We start from the raw sequence: 18,427 nt of genomic DNA, 5'->3' as shown, positions 1-18,427 counted from the left end.
TCTAGTTCTCTTTGTTTTAGAGTAAAAAAAAAAAAAAAGTCAAATTATACAAATGTTAACATTTACAGACTAGCCTTTTACAAAAAATGTGAAAAACCTGAATAAATATGAACAATCTGAAATGTCTTAAGAGAATTAAGTGTAATTGTACCAATATTCTGTCTGTTATTAAATGTTTTGCATATTTGTAAATCCACTGTGATCTGTTGTAATGAACATGTGAAAAGGAGAAGCTGAGGCCAAATAATGGCATAAATTGTTAAAATTGCACTTTTTTTCTTAATAAATTTGATTTTGGTCATGGTTGTTCATGTTTTTCCACATTTTTTTAAAGGATAGTTTGTAGGTGTAAAAATGTTGATAGTATACAGTAATTTTACTTTTTTCACTCTAAAAAACAGAAATTAGACATACAAATTTTGGAATTGATATTATTTATGTATTATTGTGTTATTATTTTAATCATCACCAGCCCACTGCAGGTCATACTGCGGTGTAATGTGACCCCTGAAATAACATGAGTTTGACACCCCTGATTTAATGACTTCTAACTCTTAAATATATAAAAATCGAATGTAAGACATTTTAAAACTTACCCCTCTGATACCATGAGTACTACTTTAGTTAAACACACAAGCACAGTCACAGGATTCACATCAGTCCTACTGCTGCCTCCTCACCTTGTATGTGCGGTGCATAAGGGTTTTCTATGGCAAAGATAGGATCCAGAGCTTTCAGCACCACCTGGTGGACAAAAACAGAAACAGCAACAAGGGGATGTTTATTAGTATTCAGTTAAAACACATTACATTAGACCTTTGACATAAAACAGAAAAGTAAACAAAATGTTTATCTCCTTAACAGCCATCCATAGTTTTTCAAGTTTTTTAAGATAAATGTTTAGTGTGTTTTTATATTTTTGTTCACTGGGAAGTAACTATGTTGAACTATAAACTTTTTTTATAATACATTAATGACTTTATGAGAACTGAAAATATGGCATGTTAAAGTACATGTATTATTGTGTGCACTGTGTTGATATGTTCATGTGTATTTTAAAGGAATAGAAATAGTTGATAGGTCGATGTATGTATTAAATAATTAGGTGTATTTATTTTACACCGTATCCATACTGAATGTGTCCCTTAAGTCATATACTTACAATGTTACAAAAGCAAATACAACTTAATGGCACATTTCAAATATGTAAAAAAAAAGCAAGCAAGGAAAAAAAATGTTCACAAGCAGCAGCATCTGTTGCTTTCCCTTGATTTCCATTCATATATCCATCAATTCTACAAACAATGCAAGACAGTTGTAAGGGGTCAACATTGCAAAAAAATGGAACTGAAAAAGGGATCATAATAGTTTAAAAAAGTACTTCAAATGAACAACAAGGTATGACCTACAACAAAAAATACTTCCAGACCACTTTATTGTTTTTTTTTATGATTTGCATCGGAGCTATTTTATCACTTTAAATACAACTGTTTTTTAAAGAATATTCTCAATAAAATGGGTTTGAACAATATGAGGTTTTTAATAAGCATTGGTTTTGTAAATTATATTTAATATCATCCATCCTCTCATCCTACCCTTGTCAGCTATAATAACTAACCCTAACTAAATAAAAACTAAACTAAAATGAGCAAAGTCCCCAAGATAAAAATACAAATGGAACTATGTGTGCAACCGTAAAACTAACTAAAACTGAAGTTAAAAATCAAACTGAAAGACTAAATTAAAAGAATAAAACCCAATGCAAATTTCATGGCTATAACTGTGGTATTACCTCTCCCTCTGTCGACGGCTCTGAACCGGAGTATCTGCTGTCACACACCACATCGTCGATACTGTCTGGTGTCTGACTGGACACCGACGGGAAGTGAAGAGAACAATCTTCCGCAAAGTAACGAAAAACTTTCCAGGTTTGTCCAAAATCCTTTGACCGCTCCACCAGCATGGCTGTAGGACGAAAACTCTGCAGGAAATGGCAATAACTCAGTATCCATTGCTCATGCACCAGTAATAGACCTTTTACACAGCAGACATTACAGCTTGTTGCAGCAGGTAAAAAACAGGCGATCACAACAATATTAATCCATAAAGACCCAAACAACCACCATCAACCAAAAAGCATCAACTGCTCTAAAATGTTCAATACCTGTTGATCCACTAATCCTATCAATCCATGTAAATAATGGGTGTAAAATGCAGTTCGTCATCTTTTCATGGTCATCAGATATGACCCATTTGGATGTTCAGAGGATCCATAGTGAACATGGAAACCCTGCCATCCTCTGCAACATTTGACACACTTGGTTTATGTTCAGGTAATGATATATTTTGCAGAAAAGGTTACTTTTTTCTTCAGTTTTCATTGTTTTGATATAATAACCATTGAATTTACTCTGAGCTTTAGTGAACATCTACATGATCAGTGAATTAAATATAAGAAAATACATGATTTTAGCTGAAAGAGAAAAACATAAAATATAGAGGATAATATTATAATAAACGGTGAAAAATCACTTTACAAAGGTTAAAATAGAAAAATTCATTTGTGAACTGCCACAAAAACAGTGCTTGGTCTTTATGGGTTGACGATAGTCTGCTAATAATCCTCAAAGACCTAAACAGCCACCAGTGACCAAAAACATCTACAGATGTTTAATAACTTCCAAACCACTTATCTTATTAAAACATTGAAATAATTCCAGTGAAATTCAGTTTCTTAGCTTTTTAGTGGCATCAGACATGAGCCATTTGGGGGTTCAGAGAGTCCACAGTGAACATGGAAATCCATCATGTTCTTCAACAAATAACAGTGGTTGTAGACACTTGTTTTTATGTTCAGTTAATGATATACTTTGTTGAAAAATTCACTTTTGCTTCAGTTTTTCTCCATTCTGATATAATAAACTTAACACATTGAGCTTTTATGAACATTTACATAACAGGTATCAAACATATAGCCTGTGGGCCAATACCAAGTCCTCCAAAGGGTTCAATCCAGCCCCCAGGATGAATTTGCAAAGATTACACAAAAGACATTGACAATCAAGTTGTATATAGAGAATAGAGAAGCTTTATAAAAAAACATGTAATGAAATACTTTTACTTATGGATTTTGGATTAGTTTATTTTCATTGACTGCCATGTAACCTGTTTACTGTAATAGCTGTAATGGCAACTTATCTGATGTAAGCAGATGTTTTAAGAAAAGGGCAGGTATTATACATTTTCTTCATCCTGCTCCTTTTCAATCCTTTAGATTGGAAAGAATAAATAAATGAAAATGTATTAATCACAAAGCTAAATTCTATATTTTTCACTTCCAGGTGCCTGTTACTCAATGTTTTGTGTATTTCTAGATCCACCCTGATCTGTAAGTTGTAATGCGCATGAGTAAATAATAAGCTGAGGAATAATATGGTCAAAATTGCAATTATTTTTCTGAAGAAATTTCAAGTTGTTCATGGTAATTCAGGTTATTCACATTTTTGGTTTAAGGGTAGTTTGTAAATGTAATCCTTTCTTACACTAAAACAAAAAGAAAAATGTTGAGTTGTCATTATCTTTAAGTTATACTATTATTTCACTGGTCCAGCCCACTTGAGGTCAAATTGGGTTAATGTGGCCCCTGAACTAAAATGAGTTTAAATGGTCAGTAAATTAATTATAAATCAATTAATTAATTATAAGAAAATACCTGATTTTCACTGTAAAATGTAGAGGATAAAATAATAAATAGTGATAAATCCCTTCATTTGGAAGTCATCTCAGTAAAGGTTGAGGTCGTTAACGGTTATAACTGTAAGTGGATCAGATGTTTTACCTTGAAAGTTATAACCAGGTGGCTGAACTGAAACACCGTCTCCAGGTCCAGTCGGATGCTGACCTCATGGACTCCTGTCATGTGATTGATGAATAAAAAAATACAAGTTTATCTCACTATTGAAACTCATTTTCAAATAGAAAAAAGAAAAGGACAAAAACAAGAACATATTAGTCTGGGTTTAATCACATGGGACAGTTTTAGGGCATGAGATTTGAATTCACCGTTCTCTGACTGCCACCACTTCAGTTTGCGCTCAGGTTCAAAGGTCGCAATGATGTTCTCAATGCGATGGCTGTTGGTGTTGCTATAGCGATCGAATGGCTGCCTGGAGTCACAGGTGAAACATTTTTGTTCCTCCTGATGGATGAAGACACACCATAACAAACTCAATGAGAATGATAACCACCAATACTTTCAAATGATCCACATATATTAAGTATAAGTATGTGGTATTATCAGCAAAATGTACATATCGTCACTGTCAGGTGGAAATCTCTTAAGTCCATTTTTGGTCTTTTTTTTTTTGTCATAAAATGATTGTATTGGTCAGTCTAGGTGTTGGTCTGATAGTTTTAGAAATATTTAACCAATGAAAAATGTTGAAAACACCTTGTCACTACATCTCTTAACTCCATTCATTTATTTAGAATATACATTGCTTTTCCAGTTTCCTGAAAAATAACCGTTTTGGACATAAGAGGTTTCCACCCGACGGCGCGGATATAAAAAGTGAAAGTATTCACAGAAAAACGGTCCAGGTCTTTGTTTTATTCTTACATGTGATGTTTTTGCATTTAAGTCTGAGCTCATTTAAAGTACTTTATGAAGAATTGGTCTTTTTTTTGTACATACAGTACATCATGTTCACTAAGATCATTATAAGATCATGGTCGCAGTGTAACTGTCCAGTGAGAACCACATATCCCTAAAAAGTCAAGGTTAATTAGCTCACAAAACAAACACCTTTTTGGCTTTGTCACAACAAATTCTCTAGCAAATCTCACTGAAAGGCTTTATTTAACCTGAGATGGAAAATTTGCATTCCTGTTAATCACAAACATGCAAAATCAGCCGATCTGGAGATAGAAGGCTTTCACTGAATAAGAAGTTGATACATTATGATCTGAAGAGTAGATAAAGCTGTCAATCAAAGGTAATGCATTTAAAGGTAAAATGTTTGTCTCTGAGATATAGTGGAGTAGAAGTGAATTTGTTTAAGATAGAAATACTTGAAGAGCATTACAGTTAATCAATATCTAACGATGTTTTTGTGGGGGAACCCTTAAAAATTTACAATATGCTTTTTTCCCAGCATATCTATTTTTCCACATATTCATAACTGTATCTTTCTTATGTCTGTTCAGTAATATCAGCTTTACACAAAATACTTGGTTATCCTTATCACCTTTGTAAAACAGAAAATATTGTTATTTAATAAGTATTTTATTAAATCAGCAGTCATAAACAGGGCTATGATCTGATTTAATCTCTCCCTAAATTGATTAAATTTTGTTATTGTATATATTAATAAATACAAGTTAAACTGAAAAATGCTATAGTTGCTATAATGTATGGTATAGTTAGCACAGTTAGTGAAAGTACCATTACTGCAGTACAATACATGAAATATATGCGTCAGATTCAACCTGCAAATTATTTGACAAACTAAAGGATAAGACAGCATCTTGATTTGTAAAATGCAAACTGTACTGGGTCTGTGCAGTTTCATGAGGATCCAAATATTTCTGAGGGAAAAAACAAAAAAGGGAAAAAAGCAGTAATGAGATGATTCCTTGGGGAAGAGCGAACGGCGTCAGGTCATAAAGTGACAGATCAGGACATGTTTTAGTATGAAACTGTGATGACGAGCCAGAAATCAGTCAGGCACACGGGGAGAAGAGGAACAAAAAGACACATAGTTCAGCGACAGATTATATCAGACACACTAAGCAGGAAACCTTTTAAAGTAAACAGTTACAAGAGACTGCTTTATTTTTTGTTTTAAAAAGTTATTAAGCGACTTAAGTATTTTAATTACTTCATCAGAATAAATACTTATTGACTTCATTACTTTCCAAGCATGTTTAAAAAGGGTACTAAAACTGAAAAAAAACTAAAAACATACATATAAAACTGTTGGTCCAAACCTCACAACAGTACTTTTATTTAAACTGTTATTTAAAGTTCTCTATTATAGCTTTAAGAAGCGTTGCAGTGTTTTGATTTTAAAGCACAACCAATGGACTGCAAAGCAATGGTGTTGAACGAACAGCTTTGCTGACCCGTGTTGTCCGGAAATCTGCCAAAAGAAAACATTCCTGCACTGCCAAAAGATGCAAAGCAGCAGAATGAATGCTACATTGTACATATAAGCTTTTTACTGAAAAGAATAAAAGGATGTAACCCGATCCAGCTGTGTCTCTTTAGCCCCTCTCCAGCAGCTCCCTCGGGCTTTGTCAAAAAACACATATAGGACTGGACACTTTTTTTTTAAACATATCTGTTATTGTTTTAGGCGTAAAGTCATTCTCACATTATCCAGTTGTAGAAATGTGCAGGCAAAACATAGAACAAAAAATCTTGTACCATTACCTTAACTAAAAGTCACAGCCTTACTTTGTTTTATTTATTGTCAAAGAAGACAAAATAGTTTGTCTTATCTGATTCATTTTAAGGCAAGTCTGCAAATGCCAGTAGATTTTACTCTCCACGACAGAATTAATCAGCTTAATATATTTTAAGTAGTGCCACCACATACAGAACTGTTGTCTCTATATGTATGTAACACTGTCATTTAATAAATGCACCAAAATACTGCATTACCCTAGATATATTAAACAATTGCAAAGTTGAAGCAGTAAAAAAAATCTTAAATAGCCTACTTCAGAGTACTTCATAGTAAAATAGTAATACTGATGTTGGCTAACAGACTAACTAAGATGCATTTAAAGTTCAACATGTGAGATTTACTTGTAGAGTTGGTATGTTAGCATAACAAAAAATGAAATGAAGATATATTTGATTTGATTTTGTTTGTTTTTTTCTAGAAATAGATGTTTAGTTTACCTTCTGGTTCAATCCTTACATGATAAAAATTGTAATCGCCAGATGTAGCCCCTTAGTAATCATAAACAGACTACACTGACATGCGCACTATTATTCCACTATTATTCTACATATGACAATGACAGGTGTCATGTAAACAGTATATTCCATTTGGATATTCTGATATAGGCCTTTTTCCAAATGGGCGAGTTTTAAATAAAGATCTGTGATATATGCTGATATCATTGCTTTTTTTTTGAGGATTCTTTGGACATGTATACAGGTTTACAGATTATGAGAAAATATTAAAGAGTCTGACTTTTCCAGAAGGTGTTTAAAGGATCAAAAGAGGGGAAACACAATTTATAATGAGGTATGGAAACAGGATTTTAAGTGCATTATTTGTTTTCTAAAATGATGTGAACAGCTTATTAGGAAGTTTACCTTTTCCAAAACAAAGACATGAACCAGATATTTACGTCCGCCATGGACGGCGGGGGTTATGTTTTCATCAGGGTTTGTCTGTCTGTCTGTTAGCAAGATAACTCAAAAAGTTGTGGGCGGATTTGGATGAAATTTTCAGGAAATGTTGATACTGGCACAAGGAACAAATGATTAAATTTTGGTGGTGATCAGGGGGGACTGATCTGCCTTGGCAGAGGTCTGCGTTCTCCGAGTGCTTTTCTAGTTTGTGCATGTAAACCTAGTCATTGTGATTTATAACTAATTCAATTACATATTATCTCAGCAATTGTAAAAGAATGCACTAATAATAATGCACGAATAATTTTGCCATTTAATGTCCCCATGTTGCTCTGCAGCGACACATATATGTTTGTCTGTATGCAACAGTAAATACACATATTCAGATGTAAAATGGACACAAACTAGTATGCATTTACTGATAGAACAGGCCCAACCCCATCACCCCTTAAGGTTGACCTCTTACCTCAAGGTATCCGATGATGCAGTAGTTCTGCGGTCCGTACAGGCCGCAGGTGGAGGTAGCCGAGAGCTGAGCATCTCGACCCACCATCAGGTCTCCGAGTGCTGGGTTACATGAGCCAATGGAGCACTGGTCCTCCAGGTCCTGGGGGTCTGGGAAATCCTGGACTCGGACTGTCGTAAAAAGACCTGCAGAAAGAATATTAATCTCATCAGGATGTCCCAGAGTTTCCCCTGACACTCTAACATGATTTTGGTACATGATACAGCCATAAAACATCACTAGGCAACATGATAAAAAAGAATTTATGAGATGCAGTGACACACAATAAATACACAAATATGATTCTGTCAGAGTGAAGATTTTATCTGCAACACTGTGAACACACACTGTGATCTCACTGCAAAAAGAACAATGAAGAACAAGTCCATGATTTTGGAGGAAACGATGTAAATCAAACAGACACAGAGGAAAAACAAGAATCAGCAAGTAGAAATATTTTCACAAGTGATAACATGTCTGGAATATTTTATCTACTGACGGATTAAATGTCAACATAGTGATCCTGACAATACTTTACCCTGATCACACCTAAATAGAGGTGAAAGAAGTATTCAGATGTAGGATGTTTTTGGATTCCTTTTACTGCAGCTTTGATGTGTATGCTGTGTTTACTGCTCCACATGCTTTACAGGATATACTGTTGGTGGGTTTAAGTTATAGTAATGCACCATCGTACTGTATCCTTTTAGACTGTAATATGTTAGTAATGCTGCTGTCCTTTCGCAAGAGGAGGGAAGATTAAGACTTAATCCTCAGCAAATCACAAACATTCAAAACCAAACCATCCGGAGACACGTGGTTGTTTTTAGAGAAATGCAGTGGTGTAAAAAATATCTCTAAAATGCAGTCAAGTAGATACATAAACCTGCAGATAATGGAAATTAAGTGCATTGAATTTCTATTTCAATATTCTACGTTATATATACTTAGTTACCTTCCACCAGTGCACCTAGATGTTTTTATTTATTTTTGCTTTTTGCAGTCTCCTTTCCTTTCTCTCCTCTTTTTCCCAATGAACTGAACTCACTGATGAAGATGAGGATGAAGATCATGGTGTGCTGACAGACATCTGTTAGATCCCGTTGGACTCTGGTGGGTTTCTGCGTTCAGTTTACTATATGTCTGTAAATAAATTCAGGCAGATACAGATGTCAGTTTTATCAACAGTTCTGTAGGTAGACATAAAAACTGAATTGTGTGATTTATCATCTGATCTGAGGTCTGATCTCACCACAACTTCAGATTTATCTTGTCACCAAGAAAATCAAACATGACCCTGAGTCCTGAACATAAACCTAAATAATCACTGACAGGTGTGTGTGGGTGTGTTTGGGTTTGTGTGTGGCTGTTGGCATTAATTCAGAGCTCTGCACTCAGTGGAAAGTATTTCCCTCCTGGCAACTTCATTACTCCACTTATTCACCATGAAATTTTACATTCAAATCCTCACAAAGGTAAACTGATTCCAGCAGTTTGTCTTTTTACAGAACATCTGGAGGCTAGCAGTTAATACCTAACCGGCAAACACTTTTAAACAGAAGTACCAAAGATCACATCAAAGAATAAAAATCTCTATACGTATCACTTTTTTTTTTTTTTTTTTACTACTAATACAGTTATATTTTAGTTTTATTTCAGGTACATTATGCTTTCAGCAGTCAAGCAGTCAGGAAAATTCTAAAATGTATTTGTACCACACACAGCTACATACTAAATTATATAGTATTTGGAAGCTTATGGATATGATGCCTCGGGCTGAATATAAATCTCCCTGCTGTGTAAAGTTGTGCATGAGAATAGCTGATGAAAATATGTTGGTAAAGCAATGAGCTGCTTTATGATAACTGAAAAGGTGAAGCCTGAAGGGGCTTGTGAACTTTAAGGGGAATGTGTGAGCTCCAGCAGTAATTGTTAGGATTTACTCCACTCCCCTGTGCCTTTACATGAACTTATAGGAAAAAAACTGCCCTGACATTTACGTGAATACATTTCGATCTGTTTTAACAAGCTACGAGCAGCTGTGATGTTTAGGGTTTAATGCAGCACTGATGTCATGGAGATGGAAAATCTGTCTATCAAAGTCTGTCAGGTTGATATTTTAAGAGTCTGTTGAAGTCTGTTTAAGGATTTTGATTTATGTCACAAGTAATACATGGAATGGGAAACTAGCATTTCTAATGCAGTACAGTATGTTACTATATGTGTCTCATACTCTACAGTTAGACTCATGACACAGTGATAATTATAGTATTTATATCATATATTATAATATATATTGTATTAATACTTATATTAGTGTTTTACCAAGTTTTGATTTTGTTGACAATATGGACCATATGTTCATTACCTCCGCCAAGGAGGTTATGTTTTTGCTGGCATTGGTTTGTCTGTCTGTCTGTCTGTGTGCAAGATAACTCAAAAAGTTATGGACAAATTTGGATGAAAATTTCAGGAAATGTTGACACTGGCACAAGGAACAAATGATTAAATTTTGGAATTTTGGTGGTGATCGGGGGGGGGGGGGGGGGGGGCACTGATCTGCCTTGGTGGAGGTCTGCGCTCTCCGAGTGCTTCTAGTTTTCTCTTTTATTTCACTGTGTCACAAATCACACTGTATTATACAACATTTATTTCACTAGACTTTGTGTTAATCAATACAAAACACAGATGCAGGTGTATGTTGTTGACTTGATGTATTTTAATTATTTTTGGTTTTAATTTTAAGTTCTCCTTGTTTAAGAGTAGTACAATTTGTTTGGTGTTGATATTTTATGACCATTTTAGGCCCACGTTTGTTCAGTTTGTAACCATAGTTAAATAGTGTTTTTATTTCCTTTTGTCTTTGGAGTTTGTGACATAAAACTTCTGAATAAAAGCAGACAAATAATCACATGTGAGGAAGTACCTCCTAAAAGTATTAAGAAATGGCCAATTCCATTTAGTCAATGAATGTAAACTATTTATTTATTGAATTTATAGAAAACATATGCCCTATAGTGCAGAGTTTGGGTTCAGTTATCTTTGTCTGGATATGAGATTTTTTGGAACAGCGTTGTGTGTAACAGCCTAGTCTGTTACATACACAAATCCTTCGGGTTCTCCATCTATTGTGCACCAACGTTATTGTTCTAAAGTGACAAACCTGCCCCCACAGGACATGTACGACATGGATAGCCTAAGATCATGTTACCAATGTATAGACTTCATTGCTCCTGTGGGAAACTTCTGCTCTGCTTCTGAACTTATCCTTAACAAACACATGTTCTCAAATACATGTAACCTGTAGAAGGTCAACTGGAACCTTTGAAAGGTCAACAGCTATTGAAATTTCATCGAAAACACTGAAGTGTTGTCAAAAATCACATGAACCTCATTGGATACCACTTAGACATCACTGTGAACCACTGGAACCACATTAAAGACAACTGGAACATTTTAAAGGACCACTTGCACCTCATTAAAAGCCACTAGAAGTTCATTAAAGACCACTACAACCTCATGAAAGACTACTGGAACCTTTTTAAAGACCACTATAACTTTATTAAATACAACCAGAACCATTTAAAGGCCTCTTGTACCTCATTAAAGACCACTAGAATATCATTAAATACTACTGGAACCTTTTAAAAGATCACTTTTATGCCATTAAAGTACACAAGAACCCCCATTAAAGATCACAAGAACCTTTTTGAAGACCACTAGAACCTTTTTGAAGACCACTGGAACCTAATTAAAGACAGGTAGAACCTTTTAAAGGCCACTTGAGCATCATTACAGCCCATTAGAACCAGACCCATTGAACCCCATTAAAAACCATTGGAGCCATTTTAAAGATCACCTAAACGCCATTGAAGACAACTACAACTTTTTTAAAGACCTCTTGAGCTTAATTAAAGACCACTACAAACTTTTTTTTAAAAAGATGAATTAAACTTCAGTAAAGACTACCTGAATGTTATTAAAGACCAGTTGTACCTAATTATAGACAACTAGAATCTCATTTAGCACAACTAGAACCTTATGAAAGTACACTGGAATATCATTAAAGACTGCCGCATCCTTATTGAAGACCTTTTGGACCTCATTTAAGACCACCAGAACCTTTTTAAAACCACCTAAACCTCATTCAACACCACCAATTTCTTGTACTTGTGTATGATATTTATGACCTCCACCAAGGAGGTCATGTTTTTGTCAGTGTTGGTTTGTCTGTTTGTCTGTCTGTCCGTGTGCAAGATAACTCAATGAGTGCTTTTCTAGAAAAGAGAGCGCAGACCTCCACCAAGGCAGATCAGTGGCCCCCCCACCCCTGATCACCACCAAGATTTAATCATTTGTTCCTTGTGCCAGTATCAACATTTCCTGAAATCTTCATCCAAATCCGTCCATAACTTTTTGAGTTATCTTGCACATGGACAGACAGACAAACATCAGGAGGGGGGGGGGACTGATCTGCCTTGGCAGAGGTCTGCGCTCTCCAAGTGCTTCTAGTGTTATTTTTGTTGTGTCTTTTATCTGGAATCTGAGTCTGCAACAAAGTTTGATATATGATATCACATCACTAGCATAGACATTCTCCACAGATTGGACTACAGGACTCTGGTTTCCAGTATGTGATAATATTAAAACTGCTGCAAGCCAAATGGAGCTTAATATTTAAAGTGAGTAGTTTTTCCATACATTCAAATGTAAATTACAGTATATTTATGTCTTGTGCAGACTGTCAGATGTGTGAGACAGAAAATGAGAACACAGACGGTGCTGAACACAGACAGCTTCATCTCTTAAGAACTGTATTTAAATGCATATTTGAGGTTTTGGGTCTTTAAATCTGCAGAAAATGTGAGTATTATTTCATGTAATAATTATAATATTTACAGACTAAGTTTAACAACGCCTGACTGCTTTTTATTCACTAAAATAACCTTTGCGACTAAATTATCCTACAGAGGTTGTTACTGTTTAAACATTTTTACATATATGAAACATTTTAATGTAAAGATATTTTTCTCACCAACATAATGCAATCTATATGTCTAATGATCCATAAATGACAAAAAAGCAGCAATCAGTCTACTCTTAGACAGACTTGAACTTTTGTCAGTAAATTTAAAATCTGGGCACATGTTAGCCAGGGAAATACTAAAGTGACAACCCTTACTTTATGATCTATAGTCCATAATAGTTAATACACAATACTGAGAAAAAGTCTAAGGCAACCTTTAGCAATGTTGTTTTTACAGGATATTAATGAGCATTACATCTACGTCTCAGTCATTTTAATAAGACACAACAGTAAAATAAAGGGAAATACTGTGCACAGTATTAAAAACTCGCAAAAAATATGGTTGCTTAATGGCTTCTACAGGCATCAGATAATGTTTATGTTCTGTTCTCATGGAAAAAGTCACCTGAACAATAATAAACATTTGGCATGTGTTGAATGAAATAATGAAGATTATTTCAGTAGATCTCATACTGTCGAGACATGCTAGATGCAAAAGGAGGTCAGACTAAATACTGGACACTTTGGTTTGTTTTTAATTTCGTAATGTTCTTCTTATATTTCTTATAAATGTCTCTGCTGATTCCTGTTAGAGACTGAGAAATGGAAATGTACATTAAAATATGTCATTCTATTCTTGCTAAAAACCAAACCTATTGGAGGCCTAAGGCTTTTACACAGTACGGTAATTAACACAAACTGACACACAATATCAGTTAAACCAATGTTTTTTAATGTAATGCCTTCACTCATTTCACTTTCTTACATTATTTTTGCTGCCACTAACATTCAGCAAGTCTGAACTTTGCAGCATTAAATGTAATACCTGAAATGGTAATGAATAATATAATTACTGATACATAATGTACAAACATCTGCATGACAAACTGCTGAATTTAGATTTTGTGCTTGATTTTCAGTGTGGTGTCTATTTTATCAGATTATTATGTTTTGGTAGAAATACTGAAATAAAAAGCTCATCCTAAGAAGTCAGTCAGTCAGACCATTGTGCACAAATAAAGTTTATAATCTGATAAATACATTTATCTGAAAACTCTTCCTTTTGCGCAGTTCTTTAAAAAAACTGGATGAACACTGACTTTTAAAAGTTCACAGTAACTCTTCAGTTTTATCTCATAGTTTGTCATTAAATCATCAAGCCCTTGACTGAGCATAATGCACGCGTACAAATTAAACATAAGTTTCTCATTCATCGAGCAGAGATGATATAAACAAGCCTAAACGTTAATATGAGACTGAATGTGAACCTACCTGGTGCTGCTGCTGAGACACTGAACACACCTGGGCAGGTAACAGCACACTTGAACCAAATGTAGCCTGAGGCTCAACATGTCAGAGAGAGAGAAAAGGAGGGAGAGAGAGTGAAAGAGAAAGAGAGAGATAGCACCAGAGTCAAACTATGTAAAGTAGAACTGTTCATATTTCACTCAGTGCATTCAGAATGTATTTATGTAAATTAATACACTTGTGTATATCATAGTGTCATTTTTGGCATGAGGATGAGAGACTACATAAGAAAAAAAAAAACAGCAATATTATTAGTGATGATAATAAAAATCTTAAAAAGAAAACAGAGGAATAAAGCAAAGCATTTAATTGTGTGCAAATTGTTACATGCATATGATCTGCACGTGTACAGATGTGTATGTAAACATCTGTAAAAACAGTATGAGAAAAAAAGATAGAAGTAATTAAATGGTACTCAGGCTGAAGAGAACATAGGGGGTAGAATTAACTAAGCACACAGGAAAGAAAGAAAGAAAGAAAGAAAGAAAGAAAGAAAGAAAGAAAGAAAGAAAGAAAGAAAGAAAGAAAGAAAGAAAGAAAGAAAGAAAGAAAGAAAGAAAGAAAGAAAGAAAGAAAGAAAGAAAGAAAGAAGAGCAATAGAGACAGCTGACGATGACTTCTGCCACTTTTGGAATGTTTAATCTTTCTATTTTTTTCACAGACGGATATTTCAACTGTTTTACCACAAACTGTGATTGTCTTCACTTATAAAATTGTCATAAATTGTGAAACATCATATGTGTAAATTAAGCACTGCTTCAAAGGGGATTAAAAAACAGCTCGTCTGTCTCTATTAACTGTAGTACTGTTTTGTTTTGTTTTTTTTATGAAATAAGGTCCCATGGGGCAAACCTGGGAGAGGCGGGGTTTTGGTTCTATACTTGATAAAATGATTGTGGGACTTAAGACATCACAAATCCATATTGAGGACTATTTAATGACTTCTAAGACTTAATATATAAAAATTGATTGTTAGACATTTTAAGACTTACTCCTCTGATACCAAGAGCACAACTTCAGTAAGGGTTAGAAAGCATAAGGGTTAGAAAGAAGGAAAGAGTCACAAACATTTTTGATGTGGTCAGCAAGTTCTAGATGTAAACTGAAATCCATTTGGAAGTGTAAAACACCTAAATAACTTTATACATTAAAAAAAAAAACATCCTGAGGTTCCGTCTGATTTTTTTTTTTTTTTTAAAGCACTAGTAACATTTTTCATTCATTCTCAGAAAAAGAAAATGTTCTCCTGAATCAAATGATGTATGACATTTGATCCTGAGTTCTGGAATCAGTCACAAAAACTAAATTAAAACCCCTGTAGGATAAAATCATTTAAAGTACATTTCTTCTTTACCATTTTCTTTGCTTATTGTGTGTCTTTGAAGCCTCAAGACTTAAAAATAAATTCCATTTAGAGCATTTTCAGGGACATGCATTTTCTTTTATAGAATTCAGCATGTACTCTTGCCTTTTTAACACCATCCTGTCTGTTTCTCTTAAAGATCCATGCTGTTGGGCTTTTGTTCGCTATGATTGTTCGGCAAATAAATAAAACATGTCAGACATTGTTAAAAAAAAAAAAAAAAGTTTGTGTGGATTATCGATTGTGTTTATTTTTGGAGATTTATTTTTTCACTAAATGCTGATGACTCAAAGACTTGACTTAAAACTTTCCACCCCGTTATACAAGGGTGAACGTTCTAGTGGAATGTTTTGTAAAACTTCTAACAGGGTGGAAAACAAACATGTTTTCATTTGTGTCTGTGCTATTTACTTTAGTAGTCTTCATAATCATAACTTTTTGAGTTCCTATCCTTGGTCAATATCAAGTCCTTAAAGTCAAACATGTAATTATTCAGATAAAGATATAGTGTCATTATTTCAAATAATTATGAAACTACATTGTTCCCAGATAAGTGAATAACTGATAACTGGCTGTTTAAAGGTAAAACTAAGATAAACTGATCATCAATGACCTGATGTCACTGATTATCAGTAAACTGTGGGTGGGTTTTAGAGGATGAGTTTTTGTTGCTCTGATGATGAGGGCAGCAGCTGAAGGCCTCCCCCTGTCTTTGTTAACCCTCTCAAAGAGGCTTTGTGTGTGTGTGTGTTCTGTGTGTGTGACAGAGAAATGCTGACTCAGTGGTCTAAAACACAAAAAAAGAGGCCAGCGCTCAGGTGTATAAAAGCTGTGAGGTAACACAGGTGGACATCAGTCGCTCTTCTCTCAGCATACAGCAGCATCTGCAGCAGCAGCAGCAACAACCATCGACATGTCTGCCACCGATATGAACATGATGAGCAGGGTGAGTCCGAACACGCAACACTGCAGCAGAAACAGGACAGAAACCAGCAGCCAGCTCAAAGGCTACAAATCTTATGTTCACCGCTAAACCTAATTATTGACCCATAGGAGTTTCTGATGGGTTTTAAAACATTATTCTGTCACATTTTAAAACAATTTATCAGAATTTAGTCATGTCTAGCAAGGATTGTAGCTTATTTTAGTTTTTTTTTTTTGACAACCATAAGTGTTGTTTTTTGCATTCTATTACATTTTTTTCTAGTTTTAAGGTCCCTTTTTAACATCTGTTAAAAGATGAGAATTAGCCTTATTATCCAATACTGGCTCACCTAAAGTTCCCTGTTAAATGTTTTTTTTTTAATTACAAAAAACTATACATATTTTTCTCAGATAAATAAACATAAACATTTCATCCAGAGACAAAGCTGCTCCAAAAACGGACAAGTTATTTATCTGGTCACTATTTACCAGAGCTGAACTCAGGGAGACAGGGTTTTATCAGATCTCACATTTATTCTTATCTTGCTCTGTTTATGACACCCTCCACCTAAAACCACTCTTAAACGTATCTCATCTGGCCTTCTGCTTCTAACTTCTAGCTAACGTCTAGTATTTATGTCACAGTCACAAAGAGTAGATATTTCTTTATTAACATAAAAAAAAACATTTAAATAAACCTGACACGTAAAATACTGATATCCTCTGACAATCTGTGCAATGTTTCTCTCTCAGATCGTCTTCTACGAGGACAGGAACTTCCAGGGTCGTTCCTATGAGTGCAGCAGTGACTGCGCTGACATGTCCTCCTACCTGAGCAGGTGCCACTCCTGCAGGGTGGAGAGAGGCTGCTTCATGGTCTACGACCGCACCAACTTCATGGGTAACCAGTACTTCATGAGGAGGGGCGAGTACGCCGACTACATGAGCATGATGGGAATGAACGACTGCATCAGGTCCTGCCGTATGATCCCCATGGTAACCACACACACACACACATCACACTTTTGCATCCTATCACCCTGAAACACAACAAATCTGAGCAGTCATTACCCATCACTGACCATTTGTGTCTCTGTGTTGCAGTACCGTGGCTCTTACAGGATGAGGATCTACGAGAGGGAGAACTTCGGAGGCCAGATGTACGAGCTGATGGACGACTGCGACAACATCATGGACCGTTACCGCATGAGCAACTGCATGTCCTGCAACGTGATGGACGGACACTGGCTGATGTACGAGCAGCCCCACTACAGAGGCAGGATGATGTACATGAGGCCTGGAGAGTACAGGAACTTCATGAACATGGGCTACAGCGGCATGAGGTGGATGAGCATGAGGCGCATCATGGACTCCTACTATTGAGTTCCCATGTCAACCCTGAAACATATCAATAAAGTCTCTCTCAAATGAAAAAAACATTCTCTGTGTCTTTGAAACAAACAAAACACTGAAAAAACAGCATGAACTAAGTGTGTGCCTAAATGTGACAACTGCAGCTTGTACAGTTTTTAGTATTCACTCCAAGTCATCTTGTGTAAAAGGACAATCAAAATAAATGTTGTTTCATTCACTAAGCTAATTTAAAAAAAAACAAAAACAAAAAACAAACCTCTACTAGGCCAGGATATCTGTCAAAACAAGCAAATAAATCTGAAAAAGTGAACCATCAGACAAAAATCTGCACAGAAAAAGCTAGATTTATGATGTGACATAAATATTTCTCTCACATATGTACAGCTCTTCCCAGCAACGTCCAAGTGAGAAAACCAGCCTGTAACTGTGTGGATGATGGTCAGATCACTCTGGAGCAAGGCCTGTCACAATTATTACAAACTGCTTTAAATCAATTCATTGAGCTGAGCGCAATTATTTTGATTTTTTTAATCATCATAATCATGTACCTGTGTTAAA

At 35.1% G+C, this 18,427-nt stretch overlaps 2 protein-coding genes across 2 annotated transcripts in view; one reads left to right on the top strand and one right to left on the bottom strand.

Moving 5' to 3' along the window:
• The window catches only part of lamb4 (laminin, beta 4), a 49,358-nt gene extending 35,070 nt beyond the window's left edge, over positions 1 to 14,288 (bottom strand). Inside the window, exons 1-7 of the mRNA XM_030137484.1 lie at positions 14,173 to 14,288; positions 8,923 to 9,017; positions 7,836 to 8,020; positions 4,063 to 4,198; positions 3,839 to 3,912; positions 1,793 to 1,981; positions 681 to 744 (exon numbers count right to left, since the gene is read on the bottom strand). Of these exons, the coding sequence (XP_029993344.1) occupies positions 681 to 744; positions 1,793 to 1,981; positions 3,839 to 3,912; positions 4,063 to 4,198; positions 7,836 to 8,020; positions 8,923 to 8,947 (673 nt within the window). The 5' untranslated portion in view covers positions 8,948 to 9,017; positions 14,173 to 14,288. The remainder of the gene's footprint in view (positions 1 to 680; positions 745 to 1,792; positions 1,982 to 3,838; positions 3,913 to 4,062; positions 4,199 to 7,835; positions 8,021 to 8,922; positions 9,018 to 14,172) is intronic.
• Positions 14,289 to 16,349: 2,061 nt separating this feature from the next.
• Positions 16,350 to 17,886, top strand: LOC115421553 (gamma-crystallin M3-like). The gene is made up of 3 exons (XM_030137485.1): positions 16,350 to 16,517; positions 17,249 to 17,491; positions 17,600 to 17,886. The coding sequence occupies exons 1-3, from the start codon at positions 16,485 to 16,487 to the stop codon at positions 17,876 to 17,878; spliced, it is 555 nt and encodes a 184-aa protein (XP_029993345.1). The 5' UTR covers positions 16,350 to 16,484; the 3' UTR covers positions 17,879 to 17,886.
• The last annotated feature ends 541 nt before the right edge of the window (positions 17,887 to 18,427 follow it).

The sequence above is a fragment of the Sphaeramia orbicularis genome, chromosome 6 (assembly GCF_902148855.1).
Source record: "Sphaeramia orbicularis chromosome 6, fSphaOr1.1, whole genome shotgun sequence".
Classification (NCBI taxonomy): Eukaryota; Metazoa; Chordata; class Actinopteri; order Kurtiformes; family Apogonidae; genus Sphaeramia; species Sphaeramia orbicularis.
This window is presented reverse-complemented; position numbering and strand designations above follow the sequence as displayed.